This window comes from Oryzias melastigma, linkage group LG21, assembly GCF_002922805.2.
Source record: "Oryzias melastigma strain HK-1 linkage group LG21, ASM292280v2, whole genome shotgun sequence".
Classification (NCBI taxonomy): Eukaryota; Metazoa; Chordata; class Actinopteri; order Beloniformes; family Adrianichthyidae; genus Oryzias; species Oryzias melastigma.
In genome coordinates, this window is record NC_050532.1 from 12,400,369 (window position 1) to 12,412,568 (window position 12,200).

General features: G+C 35.9%; 1 protein-coding gene and 1 long non-coding RNA gene across 2 annotated transcripts in view; one reads left to right on the forward strand and one right to left on the reverse strand.

Annotated features, from left to right (window-relative positions):
- The window catches only part of LOC118597950, a 9,132-nt gene extending 5,953 nt beyond the window's left edge, over positions 1 to 3,179 (reverse strand). Inside the window, exon 1 of the long non-coding RNA XR_004946978.1 lies at positions 3,131 to 3,179. This is a non-coding gene — a long non-coding RNA (uncharacterized LOC118597950). The remainder of the gene's footprint in view (positions 1 to 3,130) is intronic.
- The window catches only part of asmt (acetylserotonin O-methyltransferase), a 17,897-nt gene extending 9,776 nt beyond the window's left edge, over positions 1 to 8,121 (forward strand). The window contains exons 5-7 of the mRNA XM_024286902.2: positions 3,162 to 3,302; positions 5,233 to 5,355; positions 7,595 to 8,121. Of these exons, the coding sequence (XP_024142670.2) occupies positions 3,162 to 3,302; positions 5,233 to 5,355; positions 7,595 to 7,812 (482 nt within the window). The 3' untranslated portion in view covers positions 7,813 to 8,121. The remainder of the gene's footprint in view (positions 1 to 3,161; positions 3,303 to 5,232; positions 5,356 to 7,594) is intronic.
- Positions 8,122 to 12,200: the final 4,079 nt, after the last annotated feature.

A 12,200-nucleotide genomic window follows, 5' to 3' on the forward strand; every position in this document is an offset into this window, starting at 1 on the left:
CTCAGCATGGTTCTATTTTTACCTTATTCTTTCAGGTGAGGTTCATGAAATCTGTACCACCTTAGCGAACCACACGGAGGAGCTGTGGAGCCTCTAAAGCCACAAGCTGCCTGTCTTCTCATCCTTTCCCACCTCTTTCTAACTGTTTCTATATTGTATTTTATGTTCATGCTTATGCATAAAGCGGCATCACCCGACAGTGAGCATGTGAACAGCAGGAGCCCTGAAGGGCGCGACAGCAGTGTCACACGAAGACCTCGTCTCTCTCGCAGCATCTGTTGTTTTGTGCACACCTGCTGCTCAAAACCCTTTCTCTTTGTCTGACCGGCTCCCTGCCAACTTACCTGATTAGTGTCCAATGTATACAAGACATTAGTCCCTATCGATCCATCACTGTCAGATTAAGTTTTCAGACAAGGTCCTTAAGCATAGAAGAGATTGAGAAACATGAGCAGATCTTAATGGATTTATTGCTCAATTGTCAGAGGCAGTGATTGTTAAAATGTCCTCTAAAAATGTGAATTTTTGGAGCTGAAAAATCAATAGGCGCACTCATCCAAGGTGCATCTGTGAACAAATTAAAAAAACAAACAAAAAACTTTAGAAACTACATTTGTAAAAACATTTTTGAAACACTGTAGCAATTAAAAAAAGTATGAAGAGCAAAAACTCAAAAAATAACTAAAAATAGGAGCGATAGAAGCTTTTTTGTGAGAGTCACAAACCTCCAATAAAAGGGTTTTATTAACAAAGGCAGCCAAGTTAGCTTGAGGTCTTGAACAGTGTGTTGTGGATTTTGTTTTGTTCCTCCTCATTGCTCTTTGATTTTTCTCCTCTGCTGACCTCTGTTTGATGTGAACGCACACGCTATCTCGGTGTGTTTGTGTGCGTAAAAAAGGACAGCTTTGTGGAAATACACGCCGATAAAGTAACAGCAGGTCTGGTTGGAGGATGGCTTGGAGCAACATCTGCCTTTGTGCGGACACATACACACAAACACAAGTCTGACAGGATTCGCAGGTTTGTGGAACGTGTTCAACCCCCTTCGAGATGTCGCAGTGTACCTCTTTCACTCTACCCATTCTATCTGTTTTCCATCAGCTTTCTCTTTCAGTCGATGTTGGAAATTCAATTTACTTTATGAAGCACGAAAGATGGAATGAGGGCTGTCCAAGCACTAACAGATTCCTCCTGCAGAATGACATCTTTGTTTTTGCCTTTCCGTGTATGTGCATGTGTGCACATTTGTGCCTTACTTTTTATTCTGGCCATCTGGTGATACTTGTGCTTTATGAAGTAGAAGAACTGACAAGACAAGGTGTCTAAAATCCTTTTTAGCTATTAAACTTGTTCTATTGCCTTTATAAAATGACTATATTTGGGTAATTTAGACAGCTACGGACTAATGAAAATGTATGAAAGCAATGCAGGAAGTGAAATAGCATTTTACCTCAAGTTTCTTTGGCACTTTCTTTTGTCAGGTACATAATGGCACTGATGGCACCTTAGACGCCAACGATATTCCCTAATCATCCCGAAGCTGCTAACGGTGTTTGAAAATAGTTGTCACAACAGATCGAAAAGTGCAAGCTTTTGACTGAGTTGAGCACCTGCAACATGTGGTGATAAAAGCAAGAGCAACATATTGAGGTACCACCTCATCACATGCTTAACACATACCCCTCACATTAAGGGTCTGTTTGATACGGAGAATTGTTGAAGCTATTGTCTCCCAAGAAATCTTTTCAAAAATTAGCTGTATATTAGTCAATAATCAATGAACTTAAGAGGCCTTTCAGAATAAACATCCACTTGGCAGTAATAACAAAGTATGTAGTAAAAAATGTAATGTTTAAAGGATTACCAAACCCTAAAACAATTTTTTGTTGACTGTTTACCTCTAAAAATGGGGCTTTAAAAGTGCTGTCTGTCGGTCATTGCCGAATTTTTGACTAATTAAAATAAACTTGTTTAATTCTTGAAAATACAGTCAAAAACTGTCAGGTTGAATCGAGGTTATCACATTTGAATTTTGCGATTGGTCAAACCATGTGTATTTCAGAAGTCCCACGTCTGCAGCTCCGGTAATGATAACAGTCCTGTCCCCAAGCCCCACCCCTCTGACTGGAGTTTCAAATTTCGACTGTGGGTGGAGTCAGCCTCCAACTTCCCTGTTTGGTTACCCTTTAAGGGGCATTGACGTCTATTTTTCTTATGCTCCTTGTCACATAATTAACAAAAGTTAAAAAACATAAATAAATAAAGTCCTTTTTAATGTAAAGTTGGAGTACATTAGAGTCAATGGTAAATTGCTCCATTTTGTAATTAGCTTCCAGTGGCCATTTGAGGAACTGCAATTGTTTGTACTTACAGGTCAGTTTTAAATTAGAGAGCAAAATGTTTGATGTTTTCTTTAAACACATAATTACAGCCTACAGTTATAAATTTGAGCATTACAGTGTAAACTGAACATGCAAGCTGAAAATGAAATAAATTGTAATTTACCATGTCAAGTTGTGTCAGAAATATGTGTTTAAACTGAGGTTTTCTGCATATTATATTTTTTAGGAACAAAATACAAAAGATACATTTAATCATAACTTACTTAGGGATTTATTTTATTTAATAAAGTGCAGTAACTAACTTGCATGAAGGCTTCAATGCTTGTTATATACCTTAAACTATATTCTTTCTCTTAAAAAGATCTGTCAATTGAAGCAATTAAGCTTTAACATGCTGACTCTGCTTCCAGTGTGGTTTAAAACTGAAATAACTTCAAAAGTATTCAAGTTTTAATGTTCTCAAGCAAAAATTGATTTTTTTGCAGTTTTGGCCAGATAACAGTCAAAGTCAATTGTTGATTTTTCCCTGGATTAAAATCTTCAGTCGGATTCTGAGACAGCCAAATCTGCATAAAGCCTCCCTGTTGCTCAAAATTCAGATCAATTCCTTCTGCTTTATTGGGATTAATGTCAGATTAACCACATTCCCAGAGCTGCCACAATCAGCTGGAATACAAATCATACTAATAAACACAGGGTTCTTACCTGAAGGCATTTTCTTTGCTCATGTGAATGTTTGCTTATTCGCAATAGTGCACAAGTTAATGAAGGTTGTGTATTCAACATACCTTGACTAAAAGCAAATCTCCTTCTCTCCAGGTTGCAGTGGAGCATTAGCCAAACAATGCACGTCAGTCTACCCAGAATGCACTGTGACGATCTTTGACCTTCCCAAGGTGGTGCGCATGTCGCAGGAACACTTTGTTAGTGCAGCTGACCTGAGGATCGGCTTCCGTGAGGGTAACTGCTGTACAATTTAGGGGAATCACTTGACAATAATACTAGTGCATGACCTGTTTCACTGCAACCCATAAAGCACACAAAAACTGGTTTTAATAATTCTTCTATTTTCTTATTTGTAAAATATAAGTTTTGCAAATTCTAAATTTACCTTATTGAATCTATATTTGGACTCAGTTTAAGTACTACAACAATAAAACATCCACATTTAGATACAGGAAAGTAATAACATTTGGTTTCACTTTAATATTAATAAAGTAAAGTAGGATTTATTGCCAATTTTTCTCATCTGTACACAAATATTGGTGCACTTTCTATCTGGCTGAATTTAGATCTACTTATGAGCATATTTACACAACAAGAAGATTCTACTATCATTCATTTTGTCAGGTATTTTCTAGTTTTTAGTTGGATCTTATAGTTTTGTTGCAAAACATTTGCGTTTTAACTGGAGGGAATTTTGAAACCAGAAAGAAGTATATCTTATGTGCAATAGAAATACAGCAAGCACACATGTACACGTGTGCAAAAAGAAATAACACATGCAATCACCATATATGTAGATTTGACAACAACTAAATACAAATCCACAAAAAATTCCCTCTAAGAATGAGAAGTCTTCAGTCTTTCCACTCGTTAGAAGAGTGAACCCGATTCCTGAAAAAGGTGGATGAGGTTGGAGCTCTGACAAGGACACAGCAGGAATATTGACATCAATTGCAAATGGGGCAGTGAGGGTCAAGAAGAAGGGTCGGCGTTCCTGCCAACAGCAGATGGAGGATTTGTTACCCTGGATACTTGACTCCTGACTGATGACCGGAGTTAATCTGTCAGCAGAACCAAGAAATCTCAGCGGGGACAGGTGATCTACTTTTAGTGCATCGAAATGAGGATTTTCAGTTTTAAAAACATTTAAAATGTATTTTTTTTTATCCTTTTGAACTCTGATAAAAATAATGATGAAAAACATGAGCAACCTAAAGACGTTTATCTAGGAAGAGCTAAAATTGTAAAAACTACTTTTCTGAAATAAAAGGAGGCTGAAGCAGTAATGGATGTAATTATAAAAATCAAAATGAGACTCTCTTGCTTTTTGTGGAAAATTTTGTTCATGTACTGAAGTCCCAGCCTAGGTGTCAAATATGTAGAAAATTGGAAGGAAATGTTTTTTAAGCTCACATTTGTTGTGTCAATGCTGTTTCCTATGTGCACATAAATACAAGCAGCTAAAATGTTGCTTTTTTGTGTCTCAGGATACAATATTACTGGTCTTTTAATGATAACACTTTGGATCCTGTCAACCTTACACTCACTCTCCCACTGAGATGCAACAGTTTGGCTGAAATCATTGTGAACAAAACTGTCAATTTGTTCCTAACACTTCCTTTGTTGTGTTGCCTCGGCTCCACAGCAGCTAATGTGGGAAAAAGGTTCACAGCAGCTTGAGAAAATCTGCAGCTGGTGTCGATTCCTGCCCTCCCGCTGTCCACATCGCAGCACATTTGGTATATGGCATCATGAAGCCCGTCGATTTATAATTTAGTTACAGGAAACTGACCGACGGAAAGTAAAATCACTAAAAATTGCATTTTTCCTCCAATAATATGACCGCATCTAAATATTGGGCCTCATATGTCTGTATTAACACAAATGAAAACTCAGCCAATGAAATATGCTATCATCAATTAGGTCATGTGCGTTTGCAATCATTAGATTACAACAGACATCCATCTTTAGTCAACTGGCATAAACCATTAATTAGGTCATATCGTATTACTTAAGGGCTTGTCAACATAATTATTAATTACATGGAGTAATTACAGCAAATAGAATCTTCCTAAAGCAGCATAACAGGAGACAAACAAGCAGAAATGTGAATTTGTTTACCATCCTTGTCTTATTTAGGATTTTTTCATTTTTTTATTTTAAGGGGACTTCTTCAAGGACTCTCTGCCTGCAGCTGACCTCTATATTCTTGCCAGAATCCTCCATGACTGGACAGATGAACGCTGCATCGAGCTACTCCAGAGAATCTATGAAGCCTGTAAACCAGGTCTGTGAGTGTGCATGTGTGTCTTTTGAGTGTGAAAGGAATAAGCACTTTTTTCTTTTTTTTTTTTTTTTTTTCTGCCTGGAATGAGACAGCAGATTGTATCCCATGATGCAGCTGATCCCAGAAAAATCTGTCCTTCTGGCTTTGATCAAAGTCAGACGCACAAACAGTCACAGATACAATCAGGAAGCAGAGCTGCAGAGAAAGAGACAACGGAAAAGGAGACAGCCTACTTTTCCTCGGCAGCTTCCTGCATTTAACTCAGGTAGCCTTTTAGCAGACTGGTGCTTAAATGAAAAACAATTACAGAATATGTCAAGAATAGAGCTAATTGAAAGAATTCCTTATATTATCATGCATTGATAAAAGCTGTGAGCATGGCACATGCTCAGAGAGTATTTCTTATTGTTTTGTAGTTGTAGGTTCCATCACTTTTGTAACAACTTGACAAAAGAGTCAACCAAACAGATAAGCTAAGACGTCTACAATCCCCTCATCTCATCTTTGGCAGAAAGATGCACGGTCGCGCCGTACACCTGCTTTACTGCAGATGAGCCGCGCCAGAGGGCAGTGCATCTTCCTGTCGCTGATGAGATGAAAAGATTGCTAAGGTCTGATAGACGCACAGTGTCGCAAAGATACGATGGGCGACCAGATGGATGACATCGTAGGCTGAGAAAGTGACTCTCTCAGGGCAAAGAAACGCCAACCCACGAGTAACTTTCCTGTTAATCCTCAGAGAGACGTAATGTGTTCAAGGACTTTGTTTCATTTATGAAAGTTAGACATTTTAATCTAGCAAATGTTGCTTGTGAAATAATCTTTGAAATGCGAAAAAACAATTTAAGTGTGATTGGGGTTTTTACTTTAGCATGTACCATGAGAATATTTTTGTAAACAAATTTTTTTCACAAAGATAACAATAAATTGTTTCTGCCACAATTAGCACAAAAATGTTCCTTAATTCCCCTGTTAACAAATGCCATGCAAACTGACAAAGGCTTTTATGGAAACGAATAGTACTCAGTAAAAAAAAAAAAGGTGTTTTTCAATTTATTTTTTTCATGCTCTTCATGCTAATTTTTTGGTGTGTGGTTTTCATGCTATTTTTTTCCTGTATTTTTTTATGTTCATTTTTTTCAATTTTTTTCATACTAATTATCTTAGTGTTTTTATGCTAACTTTAGGTTTTTATGCAAATTTTGCTTTTATTCTTTTTTTTGTATTTTTTTTGGAGGTGGGGAGGGGGGTATTGTTCTGTATTTTTTGTTTTAATTGTTTCATGTTTTATGCTAATTTTTGTCATGTTTTTCAGTGCTTTATTTACGTATATTTTGGTGCTATTTTTTATGTTTTGCATGTTATTTTTTCGGATTTTTTGATGCTTATTTTTTCATGTATTTCATGCTAATTTTTATTATAAATTTCATGCTATTTTTTGTGTTTTTCATTCTATTTATTTATCTATTTTTTTGCAGTTAATTTTTTTCCAAAGTTTTTCATGGTACTTTTTTCATGTGTTTTAGTGCCATCTTTTTATTTTTTTTCACTTTTGGAGCTAATTTATTTAATGTTTTTCATGTTGATTTTTTTTTGCAAAAACATGAAAAAAACAAGCAGAAAAAAACACAACTTTTTTATAGTAAATTATTTTACATTTTATTTAATACAATACACTTCCATAGCCTTTATTATCCTAACAGGACATAATTGGTGGATGTTACTTTCATGACTTTTGCTGATGTGTTAATAACTATTATTATTAAGTGTGAAGTATTATAATAAAGTTGTTTTTTTATAGCTTGCAAATCCTTTCCACATGCACTTGTGTATTCATTATTACCAAAAACTGATCGAAAATATAAATTAGAGATATGTATGCTTTTTGTTTTTATATAATAATAATAATCAAACTCACTTGTATTGTATTTACTTTTCATGTATGGTAAAAAATATAATTCATGCTCTCATATCTGTAAGGCATCACTTTGAAATGGATCCCACTGGATGTTTTCATCCTGTCTTTAGTTTGCAGACAACAAGTTATCTGATGTATTCTTTTTTTAATATATAAAATAATCTGTTATGTCAATATAACCCAATTCAAAAATGTATTTTAATTGGACAGATTCTAAACTATAGCATTAACTGAAGGTGCTTAGTTGGTAAACACTTACCGGAGTTGCCGTAACACAAAATGTAAAAGTTTTACTGGCTAACTTCCTGTTTTTTGTTGCAGGAGGCGCTGTGCTGCTGGTGGAGGCACTGCTAAATGAGGACGGATCTGGCCCTCTGACAGTACAACTCTACTCCCTGAACATGCTGGTGCAGACAGAGGGCAGAGAGAGAACAGATGCTCAGTATGCTGCCTTGCTGACCACTGCAGGCTTCACCAACATCCAGCACCGCCTCACGGGGAAGATCTATGATGCCGTTTTGGGCTACAAAGAGACATGAAATATAGAGAGATCTGCACTGTAGTGCAAAATGTACCACATTTTTGACTTTTTCTCAATAAACTAAACAAACTGCGTCATTAAAATGTCTTTTCTGCTCTAAATTGAATCTACAGCATTTTTAAGACATCAAAAAAACATATCTATGTTGACCTTGGTCTTTATTTTACAGTTTCATTTTGTAAAGAAATAGGAAAATCTACTTGATGTCTTGAATTCGTATTATACAATGACCTACACTGATTCAAATACTTTACTGTTGCACCATCTTATGTATTTCTACCTTGGTTTTAAGAGTTATCAAACACGAATATGAATATATACAATCAAACAGTATTTTTTAATCACCCTTCGGACTTTAGACATTCAGTGCCTTTTGGGAAGTAACTTTTAATGTTGCTGTTTACTAGTTAGTTTGATTGCAGCATGCAATCAAACTATTGTTCTTCTGTTTTATTATTTTTCTTCTTCTTCTTCTTCTTCTTCTTTAAGAGAGTCTTTAAACATGTTGATTTTTGCGCCCAAGATGGGGTCAAATTTTAAAAAAATAGTCGCATGGGTGGGTGCGGTGTGGAGCTCCTGTTCTAAGAAGTCCTGGAACAGCTTTATTCCTTTAGCTTGTTTCATAGCCCAAATGACTCATAGATCACCAGTAGTCGGGGGGTTTGGACCTCTGATCCAGACTAATCCTAACTAATTGTTTTTAAGATTGGATAAATACCTAAAAATGTGTTAAAGAAAACATACAACCAAAATACTGAACCCACAAATATTTCCTTAAATAGTTACATTTAGTTTAAACAATAACGTTCCAAAACATGTCCTCTCATTTAGTTCTAGCCAGAGATACAAGATTGAATCAAGAAAATATTAGTACAACATAAATTATCTGTTCTCTAAATCTCACTCTCTGTCATTATTCATTGATCCCAGGTCCTTGTTTTATGCCAAGTAAGAGCACATAGCAAAAGAGTTAACCCAAAACTAGTGGTATAGGGAGAAAAAATGGTTTTATGTTGATTTTCACAAATTTACAAAGCACCAAAACTCAGAATTGCTTCAACAGTTAGTTGGGCTGGATAATGAGATGGTAAAAAGTACAAAATAAAGTCTTTGTCAGTTAATTACCCCTAATTTTAACACGGGAGCGTTAAATAAAAGAATTCAAGTAAATGTGAATGAAGTAGGCTGTCACATTACATACAGTCGGGATGATGCAAGTTGAGTTGGAGGTGATGTGTAAAGTCTAAATTGAACCTTTGACTCACATTTTAACATCAGAATTGTTTCAAACTTGCATACATGTAACTGCCTAAGCATATCACAACACCAAAAGTAAAAATCTAATGTTTAAAAAAAATGTGTTTCTAACATCAAATGTTCTTATTTTTCCTGCTCTGGTTTGCATGCTGTGTAACTCGAGCGAGTTTTGCTGTACTTCTGGCACTATTTAGTATCTCTTTATGATAAGCAGTCGTGCCAACAGGAGTCTACTTCAAATTTGAGAGCATCTGACAGAGCTTTCAGAAGCCCAGCTAATACCCCAAATCAAACCTCAAATCCCCAGCAAGATGAAGAAGGGAGGCTTAAATCTTTATGTTTTCTGACTGTCAACAAAAATGTAGAAATCCAGGAAAGTAAAATGAATGAAAACCCAGTGGAAATATTAAACTAGAGCAGCAGAATATTTTTTACCAAACATAGCTACAGTCAAGGTTTCACAGCTTCTAGAAATATGGCTTTTAAAAAGAATCTTTTTTTGCTATTTATATTGATTACAACATTTTAAAGACCCACTCTCAGTCATTTTTGGGGTGTTCCTTTTACTCCTGTATGTAGCATTTTCTCATGATGGAAGGCATGTGTGAAGAAAATTTAGATAAAGCGCTAGGTCCTTCTCCACAACCAGGGAGCGGAGCGGGATGTAGCGCCGATCGACTCTGTCCGCTCTCTGGGCGTTGAGGAGGATCTCGCTGCAGGGAAAGTGCTGCCACAAAGGTGTGCTGAGGATAGAGAAACTTTAGTGTTGATTGTTTTAAAAACACATATTTGAACTTTTTTTTTTTCATTTTAATAAGTTGGCATGTCTGTTTAAGAAAGTGGGAAAATGTAAAGTTTTCACCAGATATTATTCTCAATCTAAGTTCAAATTAGCTGATAAGAAACCTTAGATGAGCCAGCATTTTGGCAGCATTTAAATGCATCATTTACACACAAATCTTGGAAAAATGAAGTCTCATGTCAGGTTTGTGCGTAAATGCGGGTGTGTGCGTATGTGTAACAGGTGATTTGTGAGTACTTTTTAAAGATTTGTGTGTTTAGTTTCAAGCTGTTGTAATTTTTAGTTACACACAAAATGTATTGTATGTATTACAAATCAAGAATTATGCATACACAAATCTAAAGTTACACACAAACAGCCACTAAACAACAGGAGTGTATGCAAAAAATCTTAATAAACTGTATAGAGCTTTTTTCCACATTGTTTAAAAAGTTCAATTTAGCTTAGTTTATTAATTCAGTTTATTAATTTATCAGGACAGCATACATTAAGCTTAGAAGTAAAGATGCTTCCACCAGATTGTTGCTTAATAGCTAATTCCCATCTGCAGTGATGGTTTACTTGAACATTTATCAATTTCCCTCTGAACATACAGGTGCTGGGCAGCAATATGTTCGAGTTTAAATCACAAACACGAAATTGTGTTTAAGGCTCTTTTAAAGGACTGAATTGCTAATCCTGGAAACTAGTCAGCCAAATTAACACTAGGTAATCCAATTGAGAACATTATCATTGATTCATGGCTTCACAATTCACTGCTCCTTTTAGCTGACTTTTAATTCCACAGGAATTAGTCAGAAATTATCAGTAACTCATGAAGGATGGAAGGGAAAAAAGATAACTGTGAGCATTTAGCAGTAGTATGTAGCCATTTGCCCCTCTAAGAAGATTATAGTAGGATTGGAAATAGGTCTGTGTCAAATTTACACCTTCATCATCATGTCTCAGTGCCCATTATTCTGTCACTCTCCATTAGTAAGATCCCAGAGGATCCCTGAGGGCTGGACTCTGTCCCAGCTGCAGTTGGGCGAGAGTCAAGGTACACAAGGTTAATGCAGACAGACAGACAGCCGTGCACAATCACATTTACAGCCACTTTATTATAACCAGCCACAAAAATCTTTTAACTTGTGGGCCTAAAAGTGTACAACATATTTAAACTCCTGACAAAAAGGACAAAACCAACGGACAGGTTTAATACCTTAACCTTGGGGTGAAATGACAGCTATTCACTACACCCACTGTGTGGCTAATGATACATCACGGAAAGCTGCATATATTAGCCATAATTTTTGCACCATAACCTGTTCGAAATCCAGACTGCCAAATGTGATTAAGAACTATGCCGGGCATAAGATTAAACTGCAAAGGTCAAACTCTATCCGATAGGATTCAGAGCTGCTACTTTCACATCTTTCTTACATATAATCTTTCCTCATCAATCAATCCAAAGCCCTTTTGTCTGTACCGCACGCTTATTTCTGGATCTCATTGCCTTGCAAAGCTTCCTCAGTGCTGTCTTATTTGTAGTGATGGATGTGAGTCAATTCATCCTCTCCACAATAGAGGCGTCCATCTTTAATGTCACCCTCCTCTTCCTCTTTGCATCCGTTGTGTTCCGAATGCACACGCCATTCTATCTCCCCATGAATTTTAGCCTGCAGTTGTGCTGTTGTGACACAGTTTGATTGAAAAGTGTATTGAGCCGCTCTGCCTGTCAATGGAAACTAGAAATTTGACAAAAACTATACATTTATACAACATAGAGGAATGTCATTTCTGTTCAATTACAGTGTTTCTCTTTTTTTTCTAATTTTAGCATAAGTAAATAGTAATGCCAAAGAAAGATTGACACATTTATTTCTTCTGACATCTGGAAACAAACAGAATTATATCAATCATGTGGAATAATATACTTTAACCCTTTTGACACTGGAATAAAAAAAAAAAACTTAGGTTTTTGGTTTCCAGAAGATTGAGAAACCAAAGTTGTTTGGTGCATATTAACATCAATAGTTGCCAAGAGGTTAAAAATGTATGTATTCTGAAAAAAAATCAATTTTGTGTTACTTTGAAGACCCCCATTCTTGTGCTGGTTGATCAAATTTTATATGAAAAGGGCAAAAATATTGCTTCAACAGAAAAGTCAAAACCTATAACAATGCCTTTATATGTAAGTATTTTTGGCCTTGAACTGTCCTATCTGGGTGTTTGTCTTTGTCAGATGTATACTTTTCTGATGCTCCTGATGTAATAAAAAGTCAAAAACAAGGCAAAGATATTCCTAAATATTCAAAAATGTAACTAACTTTTGGAATATGTAAACA